Below are 12,094 nucleotides of genomic sequence, written 5' to 3'. Positions count from 1 at the left end.
CAGCAGTTGATGGCTCACTGCTAAACATTCGTCACTCTGGCCTCTTTCTCTTTCTGAATGTTTCTTTCCTCAGTGCGTCCACTGCCCATAGTCCAACATAAAACCCCTGCCTATTTTGTGAAGAAAAATATCGCAGTGCCTATAATGAAACTGGACCCTTCTGTTTGATATACTGCTAGTCTGTTATTTTCAGAATCTACTCATCGCAGTCGCCATTTCGCACCTGGTGGGCCCAAATCATTGTTTGTCTCGTTCATTTTTTTTCTCTGGGGAGTGAAGTTCTAACTCTCTCCTTCATTGGATGTCATCTCGTCCATCCCATTAGCATTTCATTGCACCATTCCGAGTAGTCTGATGTCTTTCATGTACAAATCATAGAGCAACTTGCATTGTGTGAGGTGCTTCCTTTTAGTGCTGTGCCGTGTCTGTTCCTGTCTTCGAGTGCCTTGTGTAGGGGTGTCAGTACTGTTCCTGCCTTCGAGTGCCTTGTGTAGGGGTGTCAGTACTCTGTGCCATGTCTGTTCCTGTCTTCGAGTGCCTTGTGTAGAGGTGTCAGTACTCTGTCATGTCTGTTCTTGCCTTCTAGTGCCTTGTGTAATGGTGTCAGTACTCTGTACCATGTCTGTTCCTGTCTTTTACTGTCTTGTATGGTGGTGTCTCTAACAGTCTCTCTCTGCCTTGTACGGTGGTGTCTCTAACCATCTCTCTCTGCCTTGTATGGTGGTGTCTGTTCCTGCCTTTCACTGCCTTGTACAGTGGTGTCTGTTCCTGCCTTGTACAGTGGTGTCTGTTCCTGCCTTTCACTGCCTTGTACGGTGGTGTGTATGTTCCTGCCTTTCACTGCCTTGTACGGTGGTGTCTCTTCCTGCCTTTCAGTGCCTTGTATGGTGCCGTCTGTTCTTGTCTTTCACTACCTTGTACGGTGGTGTGTCTGTACCTGTCTCTCTCTGCCTTGTACGGTGGTGGGTCTGCTCCTGTTTCAGTGCACTACAGCATCCTGTTCTGTTTACTTTGACTGGGCCTGGTGATTCATGTTTGGCAATTATCACCACCCCAAAATAAGTTTAGGGGCACTTCATCTCTCCAATAGCTGGCTTCCTGTTTGTCATTGCCTTGGAGCATTACCTTGTTTTCGTTGACATTGACCCTGTAACTGATGTATTTTTTTCTTCCTTTCTTAAGTTGTTGAGGTGAGATGTGAGGCTTAGTTTTCTGTCCTCCACCTGTACACCTAATTTGTCACCCACAGAGAGGTTGATCTTGCTTTCCCGACTTTGTGATTGTCACACAAATTGTTTTGGCCAGGATCCAGGATTAACCTTGTGGAACTGTTCTGATCCCTTTTCTTTGATGTCTGTCCTTATTTTTTTCTGTCTAAACAGTAACCCTTTTAATGAGTTTACTGCCTTTCCCTGTCCCTCCCGGCTTTACAGATGGCCTGTAGTAGTATATGATGAGAAACATTATTATCACACCTACCACATGCCCATCAGCTGTCTATTTCAAATTAGAAGTACTTGGAAGGTGGCTTGGCATGATCTTCAGGCTGTAATTGTATTTGATCTGCTGGAACATGCTGTTCCACTGGAATAAACGCATTCTTTCTGTCAGGATTTTGGACTTCACTTACCATGCCTTTAATGTCAGAGTTTGCGTTAGTCCATATGTGGACATGTCTAGTGAAGCAAGGTTGAGGGCCTTCCATAACTGCACCTTCATTTATACTATTGAGGGATCAGACGTAAGTTGTTGCCTTTAGTATTCTTGAGAAGAGTGCTGTGTGAGTCATGCAGTCAGCACCTCCTTTACCATTTTTGTCAGTAGTGCTTGTGTGCCCTCTACCCTCTTGCCCTGGTAACTTCCCACAATAGTACCTCTCTTTCTTTCTCCTTTAAGAATGTCAAGAATAATGTATTTAGGGGATTTGCCACTTGTGTTGCTGTTTTCATTTTTGTCCCACCCTTGACCAGTTTGGCTAATGTTCTGGGGGCAGTCTTCTACCAAGATGCAAGTGAAGGAAGGCCTTCCTTTGAATACCTTCTGTGAATTCACTTTTTACCTTCCTTCTTTTTCTCTCTATATTTTACTTGTATCTAGTTTTTCTTCACATTTTGCCTGTTTGACCTCTTTCAGCACCTCCTCCTAAAACCTGTAGACCACCTTCTTGCTAGTTGGAGCTAACCTTGCTTCTACTGAAGACCATACTGAATTGTTCATCTTTCTTTTTTCTTTGTCCCCTTTTTTCTCATTCATCACCACCAGTATCCTTGCTGTGATCCTTTTCTGCAACTGTTTGATCCACACTGTCCTTCCCCAGCTGTTCCCTCCACTCTTGGTGTGCTGTTCAATTATTTGCTATTCAGACTTTACACTTCTATATGAAGGTCTCTGTTTTGAGATTTCTTTGCTTAGATTATTGTGAGCAATGCTGATGCCTGGTGACAATCAGTGGTGTCTCTTCTTATGTGATTTGGTGTCAGTGGTCAGGCCTAGATGGCCAAATGTTTTAGTGAAAGTCCAGTGCCTTTTCACTCTGTCTGTAAAATAATGCATTGGAGATTTGCCAGACCTCTGTGAAACAACCATCTAGTATTTGAAGTTTAGTTTAGTTTATTACTTTGTGAGATATCTCCAGTGTTACTTTTTGTGACTCAATTGACCGATTTTCCTCTCTACATCTACCCCGTAAATGATTTTTCTTTACATGATACCAGCTCCAGTAGTTTCACCTTTCTAGTTACTTTACTGGCTACATGAAGCCTACCTAATCCATTACATTTTTCATTCTAAACTATATTGATGCCAGAGTGATCAATTCTACCCCTATAAGATTAAAATCCTATCTCCCATTAATTTTATCAAAATAAACTCCTAGAAGTTTGTAGTCTCCCAGTCACTTTTTTTCAGTTAAACTTGGTCTGTGGGTTCCATAAAGACTGCTTTGACAACATCAGAAAGGACAGTGAAAATGGTCTCCAAGGCAGAGGTAATAGCTGTGGTGGTGAGCTGCCAGACGGGGCTCCACAGGCAGTGGTGGTGAGCTGCCAGAAGGGGGCTCCACGGGCACTTGTGGTGAGCTGCCAGAAGGGAGCTCCACGGGCACTTGTGGTGAGCTGCCAGATGGGGGCTCCATGGGCACTTGTGATGAGCTGTCAGATGGCTCCACGGGTACTTGTGGTGAGCTGCCAGATGAGGTCTCCACAGACACTTGTTGTGAGCTGCCAGATGGGGGCTCCGTGGGCAGTGGTGGTGAGCTGCCAAACGGGAGCTCCATGGGCAGTGATGGTGAGCTGCCAGATGGGGCTCCGCAGGATCTGGTGGTGAGTTTTGTTTTAGCTGTGACTTGTAGACCAGCAGAGCTATCCAGTAATTGTATATTATTTGCTGGAATGTTTAGGGTAAGGTACTCAGAATTGTAATTCTTCATCTTGGCTACATATCCCAAATACAAAGTCAGGATCACTGAGACTGGGGAACAGTGAACAAGTTGTAAAAATGTTCAAATATAGGAATAAAGAAAAAAAAATATTCATGGCAGGAAGTGATTCACCTTCTACACCCCCTCCCCAGAAGCCTTTGCAGCTGCAGTAATGATATCTAAAAATATTACCTACAAGGTTGCTGGAAACAAGTCCTTGTTCTGGGCTTTGGAAATATTGTATGAAGTGGTGTCAGACACCTTATCAGTTAATATTTTTGTGATGTTATGGGACCCTTTCTGTATAGAAATACAGTTTTGGTAACACAAATGTTAACATTTCTAAAGACCATCCCTCTCAAGTGTGAGCTGTTCTACTAGCTGTAATTTTAACTTTTCTTTGGTTGCTCATTTGTTTGCAAGTGTAGTTGATGTTTTCTATCATTATAAGGCAGTAGAACAGAATTTTCACTTGCTGTCTGAAAGGAAATGATTTTTGTACATGACATCATTAAGAGCAGTGGGATTTTGCAAGTCTTTGTATTGGTTTTAAGAATGAGATAATACTGTACAGCACTATTTTCTAAAGCACTAAAGCTTCACCCACTGTAAGGATAAAGGTAGCAGTTCTTCCAAAGGAAAACATAAAAACACTTAATTTTGCACCATGCAATCAAGCTGAGCTAATCATTTCTGCTTCCTCGCGCTACTTAGAATGTTAATTCATCCCTATGTTAGATATTCCGATGACCTATTTGGGCATTATTGAATGGTGGCATGCATGCTACAGTGTGCTGCTTGGTGCTAGGAGTCTAACTGTAATAATTAGTAGTTTGGCATAAAACAAGACTAATACTTAATGCCACAATAACTAATCAAAAGAATATGTATTTACTGCTAATCATGGTCTCATTCAGATCTATACAACTGTGCAGTTCCCCTATTTCCTCACCAACAAAGTGCAGATGACAACACAAAATGTCAGATGGGGTATTTTATTGTGTAGTAGATGGGGCTGTGCGGTTATATTCCTCAGTGAGGAGCAGGCAGTAGTGTTAAGGCTTTTTTTTGATGGAGAAAAGGTACATACAGCACATCTGAGCTGTTATAAACTGCATCTCATGCAACACGTCATACCTGAAAGTAGAAACACATGTAAAGTGCTCTGAGGAATGCCTTTCACATGTAGTGACTGTAAAGTACAAACATTGCAACCACAAGCAAACGTTCAAACATGCTTTTTCCATAAGTCATAGTTAATGTAACAGTAAGCACGTTAGAAAAATATATATCCCAAATAAAATACATTTCCTTCCTGGAAAGTCGCAGACAAGCAGCACCCCAAGATTATATACAAGGATAGTAATACATCCCTTAGCTCTTTGTTACTTCCTTTACAGTTTCAGAAAACGTTGTAAACATAATGTGAAGTATAAACTAGAAGCAATTCATACAGCAAAATAAAATGTGTAAATGTCTAATAGATGCAGGAAATCTCCATGGATTGCAAAGAATTGTCCTCATGTGTCTGATAAGCAGTTTGTCCTTGAAATGACGCTCAAGATGGACCTCAGACTTGCTGTCAAAGTGAATTTGAGGACATCCACCTGTCAGACACCTGACCATAGTCCTTTATGCTGTGCAATACTGCAGCGTGTTGCTCAGTGGCAGTCTCTTGTAAGTTTCCAAAAGGGTCTTTGAGTTACAAGTAGTTGTATTTGTTACATGGGCAAAAAGTTACCAAGTGTGTTTTTTAAGACCGTTATGCGTGATTGCGTCATACCTGTGTTGAAGTGGCACTATGTAATGACTGTTTGCTTTATACTTTTGTGTAATAGTTATTCACATATCTATCTTTTCTCTGGCTGAGTCTGAAAGCTGTTGTACCCGTTTTTAGTTTCAAGTGCTTTGTCCCTGTGTTCTTTTTTCAGCTGGTGGTTCCTACTTCATGATTTCCCGATCGCTTGGCCCAGAATTCGGAGGCGCTGTTGGACTGTGCTTCTATTTGGGAACTACATTTGCTGGAGCTATGTATATTCTTGGTGCCATTGAAATTTTGCTGGTAGGTGTTATAGATGCAAACTCTCTATGCTTTTATGGTTCATTTTCCAGTATCCAAGCCTTAAACAGTACTTTAATAAAAGTAATTGTATTTATTTTATAATCATTGTTCAAATTCATGACTGTTTTAAGCATTCCCAGCATGCTTTCCTAAAACTGCTTGCTTTTTCAAGACCTTAAATCTTACTTTTGTGATACGATGTATGAGATTTCATCTAGCAACTGATGGCATTTGGCTGTCTCCTCGCAGATTCTTCCATACCTGTGTTACAGGACTCCTCTGTGGCCACACAGTATAGGTATTGTGGTATGGTCTTCCTATGGCTTGTTTCTTGCCTTTGCAGTTTTCAGGTCTGCTTACTCATAGGTGTAAATGAAGTACTTGGTGTTTGTGTGTTCTTGAGTTTGTCCATAGTCATTCAGTCAGCTGCTAGGCATAAGTCTGCATGTGCTGTATGTAGTTTTTGGATTCCATGACCTTTTTCTTTCTGTTATGTTTACTACATACAGAACAGTTTCAGGACCTTTTCTTGCAGTGTGGCAGTTTGTAAAAAAACGAGTTCTGTATTGGAGTATTCTCTGTCTCTGATTTGCAGCGTTTCTTCTCAAGGTACCAAAATGAGACATTTTCTTGGGAATTCTTGTCTGAAGAGGAGAAGCTTGTACACAAGTTGGAAGACCAAACAGATGCAGGATTTGCCTGCAAAACCTTACTTGTTGCTAACTCTAGTGGGAGCAGAGGGAAAGCATCTTGCTTTGTGATTTTCTGGGTGATTCAAGTCTAGGAGTAGATTTGACACAAATATTTGGGGAGGTATGCTTTCATTTTTTAAGACGTCAGTAATTTGCTGAACTACAAGGTTGCTGCTTAGAAGAGGGTTGAGGATGGTGTGTGACATTTCTTTGAAAAACTCTTGGTGTTTTGAACCAGTTTTGTTTTTTCCCACTGTATGTATATTAGTGTCTGTGCTCCCAGTTTGAACTAGTGAGATCTTGTTTTGATATGCATCCAGTGAAAATCTGTTGCTGTCTGTTTTCACTGTTCATTAGTGGCCACACTACTGATGATGGATTATCTGTGTTTGAGTTAAGGATTACTGTGACACCTATTCAGTCATTTCTTGCCTTACATATTAGCAGTGTCTGGATTATTTTACAGTTTTTAGAGGAAGGTGAATGGCCTCATTGTTAAGGTATGATAGACCTGGTCTTCCTTGACATACAGGTTACAGCAGTGATAAGAACAGTGATGCAGTTGTCTTTACTGGGTTTGCTTGTCTGCTTGGTCTTTTTCGTAGTATGTCTAGCTGTGAGGTTGAAATTGGGATCTTGGCAGATGAAACACCAGCCTGTGACACCCTTTTGTCTATTGTAGAAATGCCCGAAAAAGTTAGAGAAGGTGGAGCTGCCTAGGGTCTTTCCATTGCTGTAGAGCCTGGTGTCAAGGAGGCTGCATTTTTATTTAAGACATTGAAATGCTTAAAAAGATAACCATTATACATAATAAAATGAAGATGAAAGTGTCATTGACAAGGGAGTTGGATAATGTGTTTTTTAATTTTACTATATGTATTAAAGCCATAGCCGGCCTTAGTCATAGGCCAACTAGGGGGCTCTAGCAGGGGTCCTTTTCCAGTATTTATTTGGTATAGGTAGACCAGGATTGGGGGCACCAGGTGGTGTGAGGGGGGGCGCCGTGGAGCCCTTTTGCCTAGGGCAGCAGTTGGTTTAAGGCCTCTCCTGGTAAAAACTGAGTTAATCCCTTATCAATTTTTCAGTAAATCATAGAAAGATGGAATTTCATGGGGCACCTGAAGGAGACCTTGGAATTACACTCACAGATCAGGAAAAGGAATTGATTCCAGAGACAGGAGGCAAGATGAGGAAAAGACAATTTGCCAGAATTTTCCATGTTGATCTGGAGCAGCCGTTCACCTGGCAGACTGAGGGACCTAGCTAGAAAATGGGGAGCCAGGAGTTCATTCTGCAGGACCTTGGTTCTATAGGGACGGAAAGCTAAGATCACGAATGTTAAACACTGACTTGGAAGCCAGTACAAGTCCTAAACAGCAGTATAATATGACAAGACTGACAGTTCATGGTTAGTATTTGTGGTGCAGAACTTTGCGTTTTGCTGCAGTTGCACCAAGTTGCCTGTTGCCTCTCAGTTTTAAAGGGCATTGCAGGAGTAGTTTGAAGGTGATAGTGCATAAATTAGTGTTGCTAGGTTCAGTGATCGAATTAAGGCCTAAGCTCAGGATCTAGGTGATTATCTTTAGATGGAAATATGTCTTGACAGCAGTTGACACCAGGTGCTTCAGTGTTGATCACAGACCTCTGATAAAAAATTTGCCTGTTCCCCACATATGTAATTGGGGGGGAGGACGATGGAGATGGACAATGACAAGTTCCAGCATTGCCTCAGCTTTCATTCTAAGCTTTAGACAGCTTGTAATCATCCACTCAGGAACCAACATGAAACAGTCTTCAGAGGTGATAAAATCAGGCAGAAGCTCCTTGAGGGAGGGAAAATTTGAGAATAATGCCAACAACATATGACTTATAAACTTGCCTTTACTTTGCATGACCTCTGTTAAGGGCAGCTTTGACAAACAGCTAAGTTGGAGGATCAAGACTTTTTTGCTATCCTGCTTTATTGGTGACTGCTGAAGAAACTGACCTGAAAAAGTCTGCTGTGAGCTGTAGGAGAGAGAAGCAAGACAGTTGAGAATGATACTAGAAGGGGCTACAGTGTAATCTCAAGTGTGAGATCAATATGCCACGATTTACATTATCAGAAGCAGCTGAGATATTAGGGAGGACCAAGCTGGAATATAATCTTTGCTCATAAACCATGAGGAAATAATTTACAATGTGAGAAAGTTTGTTTTGGTGCTGTGCTTAGATTTGAACCCAGACTGGCATCAGTCAGTCCATTTCTATCAATTTTGGCAACACCTCTCCCATTCTTTTAGCTAGTACAGACATAAACACCTTATAATCGTGGTGTAAAACTGAAACAATTCTATACAAAGCTGGGTCTGGCAGGTCTTTGAGTAACACAGTCACCACATCTTTCTTCCCTGATGCAGCTGCTTCCCCTTACTTTAAAATGCTATTAAACAACACTTCTACAGGAGTACCATTTTTCCTGGAGGCCTCCTGCAGATGGATTATATATCACCGTTTTTATCTCTTCTCCTCCTGTCTTGGCTATTAGTTGCTGAGCCTTATATTCCTCTAACCTTGACACAATTAAGTCTTCCATAAATATTTCCATTTGTGCTCACTCTTGGTTTCCAAATTCCTCTCCTTTATACACATTTTCATAAGATTTATGAAATCTCTGTAATACTTCTATATGATCTCTAGTTATTTTTCTTGTACTAGACTCCCTAACTTTGGTGGGCGGCCACGGTGGTGCAACGGTTAGCATTGCCGCCTCACAGCAAGATGTTCTCCGGTTCGATTCTCGGCTGGGGTGCCTTCTGTGCGGAGTCTGCATGTCCTCCCTGTGGTCGCGTGGGTTTCCTCTGGGTGCTCCGGTTTCCTCCCACATTCCAAAGACATGCTGTAGATGGATTGGACACTCTAAATTGGCCCTAGGTGTGAGTGCGTGTGTGTGCCTTCTGTGGAAGGTTGGGCGCCGGGCTGACAACTCGACACCGTAAAACTCCACTGCCAATCATGAGCGGACAGGTGATCCGCTGTGGCAACCCCTAACCGGGAAAAAGCCGAAAGAAGAAGACGACGACAACTCCCTTAGTTTGGTGGCAACCTTTTCTAATTTTTGTTGCCCAAGTCATTGTGCCAATAAATGTTTGCAAGTAGCAGTCATGGAAACCCTCACCAACCCAAGTGCTCTCCAGGAAGGGCTAACACAGACAAATAACTGGTTGTCAGAGCCATGGACTAAAACTAAATGCCAAGAAATTCTTAATAGTATAATTTGCAAAGTCATCCACCCTGATTATCGTATTGACAACATACCCCTAAGAGTTGACCCACTGACCATCACATGTCTACAGTAGTGAGAAAATCATTCTGTGTAGTGCAACTTCTCAACAAACGTATGACATCTAAGTCCAAGAAGGTCATCGTTCCACTGTATTCAGCATTTATCAGATATATCTGAGTACAATGCCCCCTTTGGTATGTACCTAAACAGGCACATCCAACAACTGGAGCATCTGTAGGGATTCCTTACTAAAAGAATACAGGGCAGTAGTAACATGTCTTATACAGACCACCTCAAGGCCCCATCCCTGTCTCCTACAGGCTGTTGACAGGAGATCTATACCTGGTGTACAGGACCCCACCCTGATGGACCACCTGCATATCCACAAAACAAACAGCACCAGGATTACCCATTCTAAAGACGTAAAGCTTGCTTGTGATATAAATAGGACCTGCTGGAGAGACAGGTATGTATTGCAGAGACTACCCCTTTCCTGGAACAGGTTCCCCATCCAAGTGAAGCAGAGTTCCTCCCTAACTTTAGTGTAACTTAAGACAAATGGATGAGGAACAGTTAACTCATTCGTGGTTTGAAACCTGTGTCTCTAATGGACACAAGCAGCCTGTAAATGGTTCCGCTCCCAGGTCCTTGGTTGTAAAGGTTTCATCTCCTAATCCTCTGCTTGCACTCAAGGGTACCAGAACTTTCCAGAGATTTGGGATGCATGGCTAGGTCTAAAAAGCCCCTAGTGGTCATTAGCCTAGTACACACTTGTGAACCTAATGTACCAAAATAGTTGTCCTTCCATATCACTATTGCAGTATTCTTTACAGAAGGGATCTCCTGCCAAGGATATCCCAACATTTGGCCAGCATACTTAAGCCTTTAGATCTTATAGGCACCATACATCTCACATGCTCCCTGTGCAAGGCACAGGGCATAAAGGTGACATTTCAATGCAAACACTCAGAACTTTTTTGCCACCAGTCCAAATGCTATTATCAACCACCGGTCTGAACACCCTTTTACTGTGCTAGTTATAAGGCCATCTTCAGATAAGTGCCCCAGGTGTGGTTTCTTCTCCACCTTTTTTTTCAATTTTGTAGTGTACTCGTGTTCATGTCATCCAAGAAGGGAAAATGTCATTGTGGTAGCCAGATTCTCCATAAAGGCCATCATGACAAGTGGATTTTCAGCGTAAATGCTTCCCACAACCATACACAGTGCTGTCTCTGTCAAGCGTTTGTTCCTAGGACCCTACATCGTCGCAAATCTTCCTTGCACATGTATGTTGAGAACCAATGACTTACTGTTGGCTCGGGGTGCTGTGTCAGAATCCTCTTATCCCAAGAGTCTATCTTCTAAGAAGGCCAAAATGATTAGGCCTGATCCGGTTGCTGTCCAGCCTCCCCCGGCCATCTCTCTAGAAGGTAATGAAAGCCATGAAGATAAAAACAATCCGGTGCTTGCCTGATATTCCTCTGCCATAATCTTGATGTAGGCCAGCATGGATCTGAATTCTTGCACCTCCTTGGAATCTTTTCCAATATCTGATGTCCTTCCATATCACTGTTGAAGTATTCATAACTATGGGAATTCCTGCCAAAGATGGCCCAATGTCTGACCAGTATACTAAAGCCTTAAGTATTTATAGGCACCATACATCACACATACACTCACTGTACAAGGTTTAGAGCATCAAGGTGACGTATGGATGCACACACTCAGAACTACATTGCTGCCTGTCTGAATGCTGTCATTGAGTATCAGTCTGAATGTCCTTCTCCGTTGCTGATTACCAAGCCATGTTTCAGATGGCGGCCCTGTTGGGGTTTCTTATCTTTCTTTTCTTTTATTGCTTTTTGGTTTGTCATCCATAATGGGAAAATGTTATTATGGAAGGCAGATTCCCCATAAAGAATGATATGATCAATGTCCATCTTTCTTTGGCTGCTTCCCACGACCATACGGAGTGTTCCATCTGCCAGGTCTTCGTCCCCAAGACCTTATGTAATTGACTCTCCTATTTATCTTTTTACCTTAAAAACAGCATCTTAAGCTGCTGGCTCAGGGTGCTATGGTGGAATCTTCCTGTTCAGGAGGTCAGTTATCTGCAAAGAAACAGGCCAAAAATCTTAGGTCTGATACGGCTGCTGTCCAGTCACCCCTGGATGTGTCTCTGAAGGCTAGTGAAAGCCCAGAGGATCGTCCAGTGGTGCCTCATATTTCTCTGCTGTGACCATATCAGATGCTGGCACGTATCTGATTTCTTGCACATTCTCAGAGGGTTTACAAATATCTGCTCCTGACACTAAGGGGGAACCCCAGTTGAGATTCTGGAGATCCCCATTATGCTTATTGAATGTCACCAGGGGTCTATCCCTCCAAGGGTGTTTTGTGCAGATATCCTGCAGAAGAAGAAACTGAAAACCAAGCACATTTCCTCTGTAGTTAATGATTCCCAACATGAATGACAGGAATTTACTCTGAGGTTACTTAATGTTTTAATGGCTTTAAAGCCTCCTCGGGGGGTGTCTGTGCCTGGTCTTCCAGTCCTCTTAAAAGACCCAGGGAACTAGGTTCTTCAGATGAGGATATGGATATGGGGGAAGAGTCCTGTGGCTTGCTCTTCTCAAATTCCTTTCTTAGTGGCCTGT

At 42.5% G+C, this 12,094-nt stretch overlaps 1 protein-coding gene across 4 annotated transcripts in view; it reads left to right on the top strand.

Annotated features, from left to right (window-relative positions):
- The window catches only part of LOC122810396 (solute carrier family 12 member 4-like), a 2,349,234-nt gene that overhangs the window by 904,838 nt on the left and 1,432,302 nt on the right, over positions 1-12,094 (top strand). For all 4 annotated transcript variants that reach the window (XM_044081998.1, XM_044081999.1, XM_044082001.1 and 1 more), the window contains exon 6: positions 5,350-5,480. In XM_044081998.1, the coding sequence (XP_043937933.1) occupies positions 5,350-5,480 (131 nt within the window). The remainder of the gene's footprint in view (positions 1-5,349; positions 5,481-12,094) is intronic.

Source organism: Protopterus annectens, chromosome 8.part1 (assembly GCF_019279795.1).
Source record: "Protopterus annectens isolate FY-2018-M chromosome 8.part1, PAN1.0, whole genome shotgun sequence".
NCBI lineage: Eukaryota > Metazoa > Chordata > Ceratodontiformes > Protopteridae > Protopterus > Protopterus annectens.
The sequence above is the reverse complement of the archived record's forward strand: the minus strand, read 5'-3'. Positions and strand labels throughout refer to the sequence as shown.